Consider the following 17,376-nt stretch of genomic DNA (forward strand, 5'->3'; position numbering starts at 1 on the left):
GGTAATCCTGCTGACCGATTCCCATTAATGCAGGCATAAAAGATGGCAAATAATAGTTGGGGAGGCTTAGGGCAGGTTTTATTGCCACATGTGAGTGGATTCGGTATATAGGTAGCGGCCGCACCTTGATCCATATGCCTGAATGAATTATTAGAGATAGCGGTAGGACTATTAGCACTGTATTCAGGACATAAACTTTCTCTATTAATGGCACACTAGTGTCCACGAAGATACACTGACTCGTGCGAGTTTTAATATGTATGTTTCCTTTAGTAGTATTAATAAATGTTAATATTTAGGTCTTTAGTTAAGGGATTAGTTGCCTTTTGACAAATTGGTAATTCTGTTTGTTACCCTACGCTGACCTTGGACAGCAATTCGTGTGTTCATACAAGAGGTGTATAGCACTGTGGAATATGTTGGTGCTATATATAAAAAAGATGAAGAAAGTGTTAGTAATGACAATTTGTGATCAGCATGATTTTGTACTAAATGTTAAAATGTAGAAAAAAAACTACAATACATCCAAAATGTACATAAACACTCTTCAGTGTAAGAGCAGGAAACAACAAAAGTAACAAACAAGTCATAATGCAAACTAGCAAAAGTTGAAAACAAAGCAAAAAACATTACAAAAGTAATGTGCAGTAAATGACAATCATGCCAAGTCCACACACACTGTCTGCAGACAGCAGCTGGGGGCTCCTGCACTGGTACTGCTGCTCTCCCTACACCCCCTCCATTATTTGGGTACAAGCAGTGAGTCACTGAGTGGTCTCCTAACACTTTCCCCAGCAGGCAGGCAGCACATAGCACACAGCTGCAGGCTGCACCTCCTCCCTGTATGTGTCTAGGGCAGGGCCAAGGAGCAGGCTGCAGAGGAGGAGGACAGCCCTGGGAGTGTTGTGTTATTAGTCCCTCTCCTCCCTGCCAGGTCACATCTCGGGCTCCTTGCTTGTTCCTGGTGAAGAAGCATGGTGTGACTCCTGGATCCTTCACTTCTGTGAGCATCTACTTCAATCTGCCAACTTTTGTAAAAGTTTGATTGTAAGCCACCAGGACTAGTGACAGCTCAGTCCCTATGTCACTACTTCTAGTCAGCACATTGGGAAGTCCTCGTTGATCTCCAGGACATGAGCACTCGCAGGAGAGCAGGCACCTGGCAGGACGAAGTAGCTAGAAGCTTCTCCAGACTCTTTTCCAGGTCATCATCCCAGGAGAAAGAGGAGGAAAGTAGTAAAGATCCAGGTGAGGAACAGGACAAAGGTGACAGGAGCTTGTCCAGGCTTTTCTTCAGAAGTTCATCCCAGGAGAAGAAGGATGGAAATGACAGGACAGAGCATGGAGAGGAGCAGGAGAGAAGTCACAGCCCATCCAGACTCTTCTTCAGGAGGGTAACCCAGGAGGGCAAGGGGGTCAATGACAATGCCTCCCCTGCCAAGGGGAATAAAGAGGAGCAAGACAGGTCCAAGAACCTCTCAAGGCTCATCACCAAGACATCTTCTCAGGAAAAGGATGAGGAGAATGACAGCTCTAGGGGTGCAACAGAGGAGGACCAGAGCAGGTACGACTTCTTTGTTATGTATTTATCTCCATTACTTATTACTGTTTATTATATCATCTCCATGGTTATTATAATTGATGTTGCTATAATTACATTAGTATTTCCAGCTTTGGTAATTTTGCCACATGATGTTCTTCATTGTCCTATACTAATTATTTTGATCATGTCTAATATAGTAAATCTATTAATATGGGATGACGGCGCCAGGATCTCTTGTCCCAGGTGGTCAGGAGTGTAATGCAGTCAGGTGACTTATTTCTTATCTTTGGGGTCCCTGATCCTCTATGTACCCTGCTGTTTCTGCAGTGTGATGCATTGGTTGCGATCCTACAGTCATTTAGGAGGAAATTACTGAAATAGCAATTCTCCATTACTAGAATCTGTTCTGTATCGATTTTGGATAAATGGAGATTGTAGGACGACAAGAGGGGATTTAACTGCTCCTGGCGCTGCCCTGGGTAAACATAGGCGGCCTGTGTCATGTCGCCCGCTGATTCACGGGACGTTTTCCATAGGAGGTTGTACATTAATATTACTGGAACGCTCCCACAATTGTGCCGTGAAATAAAACATAAGATTATTAGATTTTTTCTTGTGTAAAGTGACCGTGATGAGTCCGATATTGCCTCAGTGGTGTCAGGAACTATCCAGTGATCAGGAATTGTTTCTAAATTCTGGGGAAGAAAAGTTTTGGACCCATCAGATAAAGTTAGGGCTCATTGAGATGTCCGTTTTCCCACGTACGTGTACTCTGTGTTTTTCACAGATAGAACGCATAGCCATTATAGTTTATGGCACTGTTCACATGTCCGTGTTTTTTTGTGAACTAAAACATGTCCAATTTTTGATCACAGTCGTGGATCAAACTCACCAATGCAAATCTATGGACCTGTTAAAAAAAGAAATGAAATGGACATCACTTGGATGCAGTCTGCTGGTAGAAAAAGCTTGAGAAACCTCAATCTTTATTTAATGCATAGGAGAAAAACTGATCAAAATCAGTGTTGAAAATTAGACAGCTTTTTACTCAGAAAATCACTGGCGTCAGAATGAGGCCTTATATTGTGTCAGCAGAAACTTTACAATTGAATTGCATGTTCCCTGAAGGGTACGTCAACAAGTACAAATTTCCTGAAGTGATGTTTTTTTTGGTGGATCCTAATTAAATTTGCTTAAAAATCCATTTTTACAAAAGGTTTCACACTGTGTATTGCAATGTGAAAATCTGCAACGTAATTTGACGTGCTGCCGAATTCCCCATTACAGGTCAATTTCCGTGGCAGATTTTTGTGGCTGATATTTAATAAATTATTTTCTGCTTCGCTGCTATTGGAAATTATTGTTGATTTCCATCTGGAAGTCTAAGAAAAAGGGTCTTCAAAATATTTGCCGTGTGTGAACCTACACTAAAGGGGTTCTTACATGAATATGGCTGAAAAAGGTAGCACGATGGCTCAGTGGTTAGCATTGCAGTCTTGGAGTCTTTGGTTCAAATCCCACCAAGGACAACATCTGCAAGGAGTTTGCATGTTCTTCACTCAGTTTCTGCTCTATAAACTCAGCAAAAGACTCCATACATAGATTATTTAGTGCAATGAAATGTTGACATCAGTTTTACATTTCAGCTATACTTATACAGGTCCTTCTCAAAAAATTAGCATATAGTGTTAAATTTCATTATTTACCATAATGTAATGATTACAATTAAACTTTCATATATTATAGATTCATTATCCACCAACTGAAATTTGTCAGGTCTTTTATTGTTTTAATACTGATGATTTTGGCCTACAACTCCTGATAACCCAAAAAACCTGTCTCAATAAATTAGCATATTTCAACCGTCCAATCAAATAAAAGTGTTTTTTAATAACAAACAAAAAAACCATCAAATAATAATGTTCAGTTATGCACTCAATACTTGGTCGGGAATCCTTTGGCAGAAATGACTGCTTCAATGCGGCGTGGCATGGAGGCAATCAGCCTGTGACACTGCTGAGATGTTATGGAGGCCCAGGATGCTTCAATAGCGGCCTTAAGCTCATCCAGAGTGTTGGGTCTTGCGTCTCTCAACTTTCTCTTCACAATATCCCACAGATTCTCTATGGGGTTCAGGTCAGGAGAGTTGGCAGGCCAATTGAGCACAGTAATACCATGGTCAGTAAACCATTTACCAGTGGTTTTGGCACTGTGAGCAGGTGCCAGGTCGTGCTGAAAAATGAAATCTTCATCTCCATAAAGCATTTCAGCCGATGGAAGCATGAAGTGCTCCAAAATCTCCTGATAGCTAGCTGCATTGACCCTGCCCTTGATGAAACACAGTGGACCAACACCAGCAGCTGACATGGCACCCCACACCATCACTGACTGTGGGTACTTGACACTGGACTTCAGGCATTTTGTCATTTCCTTCTCCCCAGTCTTCCTCCAGACTCTGGCACCTTGATTTCCGAATGACATGCAAAATTTTATTTCATCAGAAAAAAGTACTTGGGACCACTTAGCAACAGTCCAGTGCTGCTTCTCTGTAGCCCAGGTCAGGCGCTTCTGCCGCTGTTTATGGTTCAAAAGTGGCTTTACCTGGGGAATGCGGCACCTGTAGCCCATTTCCTGCACACGCCTGTGCACGGTGGCTCTGGATGTTTCCACACCAGACTCAGTCCACTGCTTCCTCAGGTTCCCCAAGGTCTGGAATCGGTCCTTCTCCACAATCTTCCTCAGGGTCCGGTCACCTCTTCTCGTTGTACAGCGTTTTCTGCCACATTGTTTCCTTCCAACAGACTTACCATTGAGGTGCCTTGATACAGCACTCTGGGAACAGCCTATTTGTTGAGAAATTTCTTTCTGGGTCTTACCCTCTTGCTTGAGGGTGTCAATGATGGCCTTCTTGACATCTGTCAGGTCGCTAGTCTTACCCATGATGGGGGTTTTGAGTAATGAACCAGGCAGGGAGTTTTTAAAAGCCTCAGGTATCTTTTGCATGTGTTTAGAGTTAATTAGTTGATTCAGAAGATTAGGGTAATAGGTCGTTTAGAGAACCTTTTCTTGATATGCTAATTTATTGAGACAGGTTTTTTGGGTTATCAGGAGTTGTAGGCCAAAATCATCAGTATTAAAACAATAAAAGACCTGACAAATTTCAGTTGGTGGATAATGAATCTATAATATATATGAAAGTTTAATTGTAATCATTACATTATGGTAAATAATGAAATTTAACACTATATGCTAATTTTTTGAGAAGGACCTGTAGAAAATCATGAATGAAAAAAAGAAATTTAATTAAGAATAGAGATCCCTACACTAACCCATTTATTTGGCAACCATGAAGGTAGGGAGTAGAACCATAACTTGAAGTTACTGGCTATGGATATGGATTCTGTTACTGAGGGCTCATTCACAGGACCGTAGGGTCAGTCCGAGTGCTGTCCGCAGAAGAAAACGGGCATTGCTCAGACCAATGCTGTTCAGTGAAGCAGTGCAGATGAGCTTTTTTTGTTTTTCTTTCACTGACCGAATCCGCATGTGGAAAAAAGAAAAATCGCAGCCTTCACAACTGAAATGTGTTTGATGAGACTCACTCTTTTAAGTCTATAGTGCAGAAAAAGTAAAAAATTGGATGCGATACGGAGCCGCAGTATAGCATCCGATATATTGCACATCAGTAACAAAGAAAGTTGTAAATGATCATGTAAATTATTAATTGCTGGGGAAAAAAAACTGATTGCAAACGGATGACAATTGAGATTTAAAAATCAGATTTTTTTAATACGGTCATGTGAACGAGACATCATGAGGGTCAAGATGGCGAGTAGTGATTGATTTCATACAATGTTATATTTGTACGGTGGAAGACTTGCTTTTAGAGGAGCGTACGATTCATCAAGGAGGCATCATGGACAGCACAAAACTCGGACCATAATATGAACCTGTGAGGACTTCTTGTGGAGCTCTACAGGACCCATGCACATTGTACGAGACTTAAAAGAGAACCATTTACTTTTTTTTTCTTTTTTAATTTAAGATGAGAACCTCCCTCCATTGTTCCACTGAGTCTGGAATAGTTTTTATTTTTCTTCTTTGCCCCTTTGTTCCAAAGTTATGCCTTCCGGTAGTAAAGGTGCAAATTTTCCCTTCAATTAACTGGGTGTGTACAGAACTTCACTGTGGGCTTTTCCTTTTTCTCCTCTGCCAGTAAATAACCAATCAAATCGCGGACTCGCTCACAGAGAAGTTCTGTCATACACACCCAGTTGGTTGAAGGGAAAAATTGCACTGTTATTACCGGAGAATAGTGATGAGTGAATATGTTCAGTGCTAACCGAGTGTCTTCGGATAATATGTTCGAGTCCCTGAAGATGCATGTTTTGCTGCTGTTTGACAGCTGCCACACTTGCAGTCCCAGCCTGTTTGTTAGGCAATCCCTGCATATGTTGTAGCTCTCAAACAGTCACGAGACATGCAGCCACGGGGACTCGAACATATTATCCGAAGACACTCGGATAACACCTTATCCAAGCATGTTCGTTCAGCACTACCAGAGACCATAACTTTGGAGCAAAGGACACAAGAAGAAAAATAAAAACTTTTACAGAATCAGTGGAACAGTGGTAATTTGAGGAAGTACTCTGTTTAAAAAAAAAAATCATTTGAATGTTCCTCTTTAATTCTGCTTTCCATTTATGTGTGCAGAGAGGCTTTAAAGGGAACCTGTCACCCCCAAATTGGAAGGTGAGGTAAGCCCACCGGCATCAGGGGCTTATCTACAGCATTCTGTAATGCTGTAGATAAGCCCCTGATGCCGGTGGGCTTAGCTCACCTTCCATTTTTGGGGTGACAGATTCCCTTTAAAGCCATTTTAGGCCGGGTGCACATGATCCGGAAATGGCAGCACTTTGTACGCAGAGCATGTCTGCTGTGTCCAAAGTACTGCCGGCTATTGAACGCAGGTGAATCCGCATGTATTCACTGAACCGTGCGCAATAATCGCATCCAATACATTGTATGGGTGAAATTTATCTTGCTTAGACTCACCTCTCCACAAGATAAATAGACATGCTACGGTCTGGAGAGACGCACCGCATGTCCGTCTCCACAGGTGAGCCACGGGCGTCTGTGGGCACATAGAGGGCATGGGCTTTCTTGAAATCCAATCCACTATGCTGTAACATCTGGACGCTGCGGGTTGGACGCTGCACAAGTACGCAGCATCAAACCTGCAGCGTTTCCTGATTGTCTGCACATACCCTAAGACGTCGTCCACTTGGAGCGTAAAAAATCCACAGTGGATCTGGAGTGGTAAAATTGGCACCAATATTTCTAAAAGTGCAATGGATTTATTACACAAGCAGTGAAATCCACATGCAAAGTGCCATTGAATAAATGTCATAATAAATAATAATAATAATCCACAGGTAGAATCCGCAGCATAAATTGATTTACTACAGATGTCAAATCTGCAGCACTGATCAAATTACATTTTTGGATATTTTTTATGAAATTTCATCGGTAGTGCTGTACTGATACCGCAATATGCAGTAGATTTTCCATCCGAACCGTTGCGTGTCTGACCCGTGGAAACATACACGAAGGTCACAGCATCTGGACAAAGGTGTGAGCCCCACACTTCTCTTGCAACTCTACTGAATGGCATCCATCATGTGCTATACATTGTCCTGGCACGCTGTGTGGTGTACCGTAGGGGTCTACATATAAACTAGACAGCTAACATACCTTAGCACGAATGGCCAAAAAGCTATACAGAGCCCGGCTTTTAATTACAGCGCATGCTGTGATCCGACAGTCTGTGAGCTCTGGGTCTCAGTATGGTGCCGTGACTCATCCCGGAGGTCTTGAGTCACTTGTACATGGACATCAGAAAGGAGAAGTGGGCTGTGGTAATAATGTGTTTAAATCTCGAGTCTACTCTGCATATGAGACCTATATAATATTTATCACCTATAAAAAAAAAAAACAAGTTGTGAAGGTCTGCAGCCGTCGCTTATGACATTTAGACATGTCAATGCCTTTTAATGAACTCCGATTGACATTCACAAGTGCTCATTAACCGGCCTGTTACACCGGCCGACGTGCAAGCATTACTAAGGTATTCTGTTATCGGCAGCCCATCTCCTGCTTACACTGGTAATGCCAGAAACAATGATAATTTTTGCAAGTATAAAATTATTCGATCAGCCGATGAACTATCTTTCTTATGGTCTGCTGCTTGAATGGAGCGGCAGTCAAGTATGTGCGGTGCTGCTCCATTTAACCTGTAGGGCAGTGCGGGAGGAAGTGGAGTGTATGCTCGACCACCACTGCATCCAAATGGAGCTCAGGACCCCAGCTCTCATTATTAGTAGGGTTCCTAGTAGATAGTAGCTAAGTGTCATTCTTGGGCCAACCCCTTTAAGGATCTATAGTTACGGTTCATTTCTAGTTATTCTACTTTTGTACAAACGTTTGCACCCTGCTGTTACAGCACTGCGCAGGAGCCCTACCATAGCGTTATTACATCCAAGCCTGTGAGATCAAAAAAGCCTTCTCTAAATCTGTACAGGGTCAGATCTTGTCCTTGGCTTGGATTCAACACTGAATAATGAAGTGGCCGCCTGCACGGCCTGGATTTAAGTGATAAGATTTATTGTTTTATGTCAATAAAGGTATTTCGAGTGTTCACAAGGAGCTCCTCCTAACTAAGATATGCTGATACATTTGGAAGACCTTATGATTGTGTGGATCTTCTCAAACATTGACTTTCTGTGCTCCGTTCAAGACAACATCAACTCTTTATAACTTAAAGGGGGATTCCTCTACAATGATATTGATGACCTATCTTTAGACGGGTCATCAATATCAGATTATTGGGGGCCTGAGGCTCAATGTACATTAGACTAATATTGGCCGAACTCACTGCTATCGATGGGTTTGGCCAACAGTCTAATGGCCTCCCAACTCTACCAAAATAGATGTTGTCGGAGGAGTCAAAGATCTGGCATGTCTGATTCCAGACTGCAAATCCTTTTGTTTTCTAAAAGTAATTGGCGCTAGAAAATTCTCTGTCATGGAGAACACATGAGCACTTTACAGACCGAGCTCTCCTGTCTATGGAGGAGTTGGGAGAGATAGCGGTCGGCCGAATGATCAGCTAAACAATTGGATGAACCATAGTTTGTCCGACAGTTGGCCGAGAGTTATCTGAAATCTATGGGAGACTTAACAGTGGACTTGTTTAGACTTCTTTAGCTCATCAGTAGATAAGTTGTCTACAGACAGCACGCAGACAGAATATTCCATGGCGCTAGTCTGTTTTTGTCTTTTTGCAGACCAATAGTACTCAGAAAATTTGCATCGACACGTCCAACACTTGGGAAACCCCTTCTTGGGACACCTTCCAATTTATTTAGCCAAGGCTAGGTGCAGATTGCATCAAGATTTTTCCTGACATATACTGTAACATCACTATAGGCTGCCATTCACCAGGCAGGAGGCCAGAAGTGTGTCCAATAACCAGTCACTGGATCATCCAGTGCCGCCATTCTGTTTCTTTTCTAGAGGACTTTTGGCGTATCAAAGGACTGCCGGGGTAATAGAGGACTGCCTGGGTAGCAGAGGACTGCTGAGTTAGCAGAGGACTGCTGGGTTAGCAGATGACTGCCGAGTTAGCAGAGGACTGCCAGGGTAGCAGAGGATTTCCGGGTTAGCAGAGGACTGCCTGTTTAGCAGAGGACTGCTAAGTTAGCAGAGGACTGCCGGGTTAGCAGAGGACTGCCGAGGTAGCAGAAGACTGCCGAGGTAGCAGAGGATTGCCGGGATAGCAGACGACTGCCGGGGTAGCAGAGGACTGCCAGGGTAGCAGAGAATTGCTGGGTTAGCAGAGGACTGCCTGTTTAGCAGAGGACTGCTGACTTAGCAGAGGACTGCTGGGTTAGCAGAGGACTGCCGAGGTAGCAGAGGACAGCCGGAGTAGCAGAGGGCTGCGGGGTAACAGAGGGCTGCGGGGTAGCAGAGCACTGCCTGTTTAGCAGAGGACTGCCTGTTTAGCAGAGGACTGCTGGGTTAGCAGAAGACTGCCGGGTTAGCAGAGGACTGCCGAGGTAGCAGAGGACTGCCGGGGTAGCAGATGACTGCCGGGGTAGCAGAGGGCTGTGAGGTAGCAGAGGACAGCACTTGGCTATCATTGCCAGTAGCATAGACATTCAATAGAGTGATGACATGTAGACACTAGCCACCGCTCCATTCTAACAGGGCAATTTAAAGCCCTTCCTAGGGATTGGTGGAAGTCACAGTTGTTGGACCCCCAGCGATCATCAAGTTGGAGTAAGCCCTTTAAAGTGATCGATTCTGATAATATATAATATATGTCTACTTGTTATATTAGCTTCTATTATTGTTTTTTTTCCAATACATTTTATTGATTTTGTAGTCATGACAATATCTTCAAGTTATACACATTCTTGAAAGAACAATCTTTTATATTGACTGAGCATTCTATTATTGTTTTGTTTTGGTTTTTCTTAATTTGTTTGTAGGTTTCCCAGAGTATAAATAGGATCCATTGCTGGATTTAATTTTATAAACTACAGTTATTTTTATATCCCTTTAGATTTAATATAGCAAATACATATTTCCATCATCTACACCAGGGGTCCCCAATCTCGGGCTGTGGAGCCACATGTGGCACGTGAAACCATGTTGTGTTGCTCACGGCTGTTTGACATCTTGGTGCCTTAGCTAATAGCTATGAGGAGAAGGTCTTCAGGTGGTGACCCACGTGTGTGGCCCTGCACAGAATAGCAGATCTGGACGTGTGTATACTGGTGAGGAGGGAGGATCAATAGAGATAGGATGACACTGCCAGTTAGCGGAGTGATGGAAGCTGGGTGTGATGGTGTCGTGAGTGTTCATGATGCAAGAATACCCAAAGGGAGTAAAACGGGAACCCCCGGTTGTAAGTATACAGCCTGTAAGTGTGAGGGGAGGGGCACAATATTTTCTGTGCGTTGGCTTCAGCTGTCATTATATTGGGGTCTTGGTATCACTGTGGTGTAAGTTGGAGGGGTCCTGCTTAATGTGGCTTGCAACATTTATCAGAGCTGAATATGACTCTCAAGGTAGGAAAGGTTGGGGAGCAATGAGCTGCATGATGGATTTGATATGTTATGGCTGGACAGCCCCTTTAACAACCCATCCGTAGCATGTATTAGGCCGGGGTCACACTTGCGAGTGCAATGCGAGAAACTCGCGCATCAAGTCCCATCACTGCCGCCAGCACTCGGGACCGGACTGTTCAGCTGCATAGAAATACATGCATCCGCAGTGTCGGGACTTGATGCGAGAGACTCGGACTACATTCCCACGATGGGTTATTGATGCTGCATATTTTTGCTGTGAAGGAATATAAACCAGATCACCCGTGATGCATAAGCTGAATTTCGGGAGCACGGACCCGCTGTGTCCAGGCGTATAGGATCCAAAAGAAGAAAATGTCCAGCTTCACCGAATCCGTGAAAAAAAGTTTTCTTTATTCACAAACTTAAACATGGAGGATACAAACTTCAGCACAAACCATATGGGTACGAATCTCAATGCGTTTCTGGAGACTGAGCTCCCTTAATCATGAACTTTTGCTGTGCCATAAACAAAATAGTATTACAGTTCCAACAAAGTGGATGGGATTTATACAAATCTCCTGTTCACTGTGCTTTTATGTTACTCGGCGTAAACTGGCTTGTGGTGAATGTTTCAAATCAGCAGCATGTTAATTTCTCTTGCTGGTTTGCTGAGTTTTTTGTGCAGATTTTCCCTATAGACTTGCATTAAATTGAAAAAATCTGTAGGTGAAAAAAGTAATGCATTTTTAGTGCGTTTCCGCATAAGGCCTCGTTCACACGTTCAGTATTTGGTCAGTATTTTACATCAGTATTTGTAAGCCAAATCCAGCAGATAATACAGAAGTGGTGACGTGATTCTATTAGGCTATGTGCACACGTTAAAAAAGAGGTGCAGAATTTTCTGCACAAAATTCGCATCTCCTGGCAGAATTCGCAGCTGTTATGTGGTTTTTATGCAGTTTTAGTGCGTTTTTTTTGTGCAGAATTGATGCGGATTTTGTGCGGATTTTCTGCAGTTTTTACCACTGCGGATTTCTATTAATGGAGGGGTGCAGAAACGCTGCAGAAAGGCACAAAAGAAGTGACATGCACTTCTTTGAAATCTGCAGCGTTTCTGCGTGGATTTTTCTGCACCATGTGCACAGCTTTTTTTTTTTTTCACATTGATTTACATTGTACTGTAAATCACAGTGCAGAACTGCAGCTTTTCTGCAGCAGAAAAAAACGCAGATCTGCACTAAATCTGCATCGTGTGCACATAGCCTTATACTTTTGCTCTGATTGATCCACTCTTGGTTTTGACTGATACTGATGTAAAATACTGACCAAATACTGAAGGTGTGAACGTGGCCTAAGGAGACAAGTGTTGCAGCGTCAAAAACGCAATAAAAATGCTTGTTAAAAATGCAACAACAAAAAAAACAATTTCAATAATAGGCGCAGGAATTCTGCAGCGTCAAAAACTCACCAAAAGTTCATTGTGGGAACGTAGTCTGGCCCTTTTCCATGTGAGCGCCGCAGGGCACAAGAAAGCTTCCCAGCTTGAAGAAACAATCGACTTGAACGCCATCTCTTATTTCCTTGCGTTAAGAAATGAAACTCGTAATTTTCTCGCTCTAGCCGGATTCATAAAATGCTCATAATAATATAGCTTCATAGGATTACGCGGTCAGTCTGACATGGATTGTCATAGTAAGCACACCAGCCTCCTCAGGCCTAGCAGATCCATTTAACAATGTGTGCAGTTTGCGTTGTTACATCTGGTGACAGGGCCGCTTTGAACTGCTCTTTAGATCCATTTTACATTGTAGTAGTTGTGCTTCTTTTCTCTCCAAATATGCACATTAATTTCCAGACATTTTGACTATATACTGAATTCCTGATGAAAAGCAGAGATTTAAGCCAGAAGTTCCCATCTGCAGCTAAACCCGAGCAGGCGGATATACCTCACTCGGAGGAGACGGAGCTCTGGGCATAGAGCTGTCTGTCATCATCAATTACTCCGCATGACATGGCGCAACCCGCTCACTTATATAATATATTGTACGAGGGGAGGAGGTTAGCGACATGTGAGATAATAAAGGTCGGATCAATTTTTCTAACGTTCATTTTTATTAATCTGAACAGTGCCATAAGCTTGGGACATGCATGAAGATAGACAAATTCCACCGTATGCTCTTGGCATCACATTGACACATTGAAGATTTTGGCTCTTCTGCTCCCTTATGTAAAAATTGAAAGAGCCCCTCACCCTCCCAAACAATAAAAAAATCATTAGTAAAAAATTCACACAAAAATATAATTTCAAATTGTACTTCTCTAGTTTAAGCATAAAACCAGGCAATGAACCATACACACAAGTATATAAATGAGTGACTTCGGCGTACTTGAAAAATATGTCCGAGTCCCCGCGGTTGCATGTCTCGCGGCTGTTAGACAGCCACAACACATGCAGATATTGCTTGTTTGTTAGACAATCCCTGCATGTGTGGTGGATGTCTAACAGCCGCGAGACACGCAGCCGCGGGTACTCGGACATATTTTTCGAGCACGCTGAAGACACTCGGCTAGCACCAGAGCATGCTCAGACAACACCTTATCCAACCACGTTCGCTCATCACTAGAGAGCACGGCACATAGAGCGCTGATGTTCTGGGCACAGCCTGTAATGTCTGCGGAGCTGGAATCCTGGTTCAGGGTGAATGGCTGTGGGTGTTTTATGGCTAATAATAGTAATTCATGGTTGTAAAGCTCCAGCCGGGCAGAATCTGCTTAAAAATAGCAAAGCAGAGCTCAAATAGCAATAATTAACAGGAGCTAATCATAGGGCTCCGTGGCTGATAAAACATATTGTACCGCGGCCGAGAAAAGGTGGTGTTTAGCTAATTAGAGGAAAATGTCATCGTCTGGAGAATGCCATGAATGGAAGGACGCGTCTTACCTGGTGAAGCTGCCACTTGTAGGAGATGTTAATCCTGAGGTAAAATCTCCTCTACGAGTGTTTGATCGCTGCCTAGTGCGGCCATTTCTCCGTTACTGAGGTAAAGTACTCTGCCATTTCAGTACATGTACTGTGGTTGTCTCAATACTTTGGATTTGCGTTTCCAAATACAAAAAAAACAAACAAAACCCAAGAAAAAAAAGCATATACCCTACAGAAAGTAAATAGTACATGTAATAACATAAGGTACTTAGTTAACAATATTTTGATCAAAAAGCATAAAAGCCATCCCACCACGACAAGGTGCACCCAGACGGGACGGTCCTGTCTCAACATGACCAACAATTGGCGTACAAGGATTTGTAATGCCTGTTCATTGGATAGTAAGATTATTTACACTGCCATAAAAGTCATTGAATAATTCACCGAAGGGAAAGATATGTGTATGCTACCAAAAGAAAAATAAATCACCGACTAGAGCACCATGTCAATATAAATTTGGATAAAACTTAACTTTTAATATTACATATAATATAAAACAGACAAACATACGGCCAAAAAGAAGGTACTTCTGGTGTTCAACTATAATAGAAAAGTACAAGGTATCTCTAATATCCAACTGTTGATACCATACCTTACCGCGGAGGTTGGCACCCTAGGACCTGCGCAATGGCGCCCCCGCTCAACATTGACTCTCCCTAATAAGCCCTACAGGTGTCAGACAGCAGACACAACAATTCAGAAAAAATCATGCACGGCGAAAAAGGGTCATAGAGATGTACTGAGTATATTCAGATTGATGGTATAAGGTGCAAAAACAAACATATGCAAAAATTGCACAGTCCCCAAAAAATGTTTTTTACAAATAGATAATCACGGTATTAATAATCATTGCACCTATTCCCAAAACATCACACTGCAGAAAAAATTGAGCACTGGGTAACTCAAAATCAGAATGCAGAAAAAATGAACAAATTTGAAAAAAAAATTTGAAAAAAACCAGAAAAATTAAAAAAAAGAAAAAAGAAAAAACAATTCTCATTAGTAAATAGATATAAACCTGGAAATACCTGCAATGCACCTATGACTTGCCCTACCTAACCGCGGAGGTTGGCGCCCTACAACCTGCGCTATGGCGCCCCCGCTCATCGACGGCTACCACTAATGCACCCTATTAAATCCTAAAATAACGGGGAAGCTCCAGAGGTGCCATAAACAAATGATACTCAATATACATTAAGATACCAAAAAGAACACCTTCACACTGGACCAAAAATAATTAAAATATGTAAACTTTATTGAAACATTCATAAAAAGACATAAAAAATGGGGCAGTAACCACGAGTGCAGCAGCAAGAGTGGGACCCACACAGGAACAACCTCTGTTATAAAGATGTATACAGCAGTAACATGAGAATAATATAAGAATAATATCTAGTTTAATACTACACAAGTACAAATAGGGTGCACACAAATAGTATATGTGGAGCATATAAGAAATCAAAAATGGATACTTAGATGAATCATGATATGTAAATATATATACAAATGTCCACACCGCACCCATAAGAGAGAATAAAGTCAGCTGAACAGCCTAACACAAACCATGTAAGTACTGCATACATATAAAATATGAATATAGTTACCAGGAGGAAGAACCCGGGGACCCACCACACCCGACGCACGTTTCGCACTGAAATGCTTCGTCCAGGGGTTAATCAAAAAGTGTTGGGGTAATTAAAAGTATGAACAATTCAATCTATGTCCATTCACCTTCATAATACCTCACAGCAGTGCAAGACCAATACAAAAATAATGAAAACCTAAAAATAATGCAGGTTATACCACCTTATAGCCATTGAGTATGCAATTCTCTGAGAATTTCTCTATTGAGAAAAGCCAGATGAGATTATTCGGCACTAGAGCTTTCCGGAAAGCTCAGATATAACCCAGGCATGAAGAATGGTAGATGAGATGGTAGTCGGTATGGTGAGGTCTTCAGTTGGGTTTCTGTGATAAGTAAAAAGCCACCATGCCATGTCATCCCCCCCCAACAAGCTTGGGCGATGTTGCGGTGTAGTACTGGCCTCAGGACATATTCACACATGGTATATTTGTTGCAGAAATAAATTTCAAGCTCAAAGATTAATGGAAAATGTTATGAAAGTAGAGAACGCTGAGAATGTGGAAATACGGCGGAGCATGTATGGACCTGTAGTTGTAGATATCCAGCGCTGAACTCCGGAGCGGAGGATGGAGGGACATTTCCCCACACCATCAGAAATTACATGTGATTTTAATTCCCTCCCTGTCCCATGGAGCTACTGTATAGTGGCACATGGTTGGCTTACAGCCAGTGTTGGACCGAGTTGCCAAGGGCCCACCAGTAACACTTACTTTGGGGGGCCCACCGGTAACATTGACTTTGGGGGACCCACCAGTAACATTGACTTTGGGGGACCCACCAGTAACATTAACTTTCGGGAACCCACCAGTAACATAGACTTTGGGTGCCCACCAGTAATACTGACTTTGGGGGGCCCGCTTTTCACCTGCATATAAAAATTACATTACGCTTGTTCACAATTTTACCTACAGTGCCTTGCGAAAGTATTCGGCTCCCTCGAACTTTTCAACCTTATCCCACATATCATGCATCAAACATAAAGATACCAATGTAAATTTTTTTTATGAAGAATCAACAACAAATGGAACACAATTGTGAAGTTGAACGAAATTTTTTGGTTATTTCACATTTTTGTGGAAATTCAAAAACTGAAAAGTGGGACGTGCAATATTATTCGGCCCCTTTACTTTCAGTGCAGCAAACTCACTCCAGAAGTTCATTGTGGATCTCTGCATGACCCAATGTCCTAAATGCCTAATGATGATAAATATAATCCACCTGTGTGTAATCAAGTCTCCATATAAATGCTCCTGCTCTGTGATAATCTCAGGGTTCTGTTTGAAGCACAGAGAGCATCATGAAGATCAAGGAACACAACAGGCAGATCCGTGATACTGTTGTGGAGAAGTTTAAATCCGGATTTGACTGCAAAAGAATTTCCACTGCAAATCTACCAAGACCCGGCCATCCCTCTAAACTTTCATCTCAAACAAGGAGAAGACTGATCAGAGATGCAGCCAAGAGGCCCATGATCACTCTGGATGAACTGCAGAGATCTACAGCTGAGGTGGGACAGTCTGTCCATAGGACAACAATCAGTCCTACACTGCACAAATCTGGCCTTTATGGAAGAGTGGCAAGAACAAAGCCATTTCTCAAAGATATCCATAAAAAGTGTTGTTTAAAGTTTGCAACAAGCCACCTGGGAGAGACACCAAACATATGGAAGAAGGTGCTCTGGTCAGATCAAACCGAAATCTAACTTTTTGGCAACAATGCCAAACGATATGTTTGGCGTAAAAAGGCAACACAGCTCATCACCCTGAACACACCATCTCCACTGTCAAACATGGTGGTGGCAGCATCATGGTTTGGGCCTGCTTTTCTTCAGCAGGGACAGGGAAGATGGTTAAAATTGATGGGAACATTGATGGAGTCAAATACAGGACCATTCTTGAAGAAAACCTGTTGGAGTCTGCAAAAGACCTGAGACTGGCACAGAGATTTGTCTTCCAACAAGACAATGATCCCAAACATAAAGCAAAATCTGCAATGGAATGGTTCACAAATAAACGCATCCAGGTGTTAGAATGGCCAAGTCCAAGTCCAGACCTCAATCCAATCGAGAATC

General features: G+C 42.5%; 1 protein-coding gene across 1 annotated transcript in view; it reads left to right on the forward strand.

The window, feature by feature from the left end:
• The first annotated feature begins 877 nt into the window (after positions 1 to 877).
• CRYBG3 (crystallin beta-gamma domain containing 3) overlaps positions 878 to 17,376 on the forward strand; it is a 176,147-nt gene continuing 159,648 nt past the window's right edge. The window contains exon 1 of the mRNA XM_077294112.1: positions 878 to 1,564. Coding sequence (XP_077150227.1) covers positions 1,134 to 1,564 — 431 coding nt within the window. The 5' untranslated portion in view covers positions 878 to 1,133. The remainder of the gene's footprint in view (positions 1,565 to 17,376) is intronic.

The sequence above is a fragment of the Ranitomeya variabilis genome, chromosome 3 (assembly GCF_051348905.1).
Source record: "Ranitomeya variabilis isolate aRanVar5 chromosome 3, aRanVar5.hap1, whole genome shotgun sequence".
Taxonomy (NCBI): Eukaryota; Metazoa; Chordata; class Amphibia; order Anura; family Dendrobatidae; genus Ranitomeya; species Ranitomeya variabilis.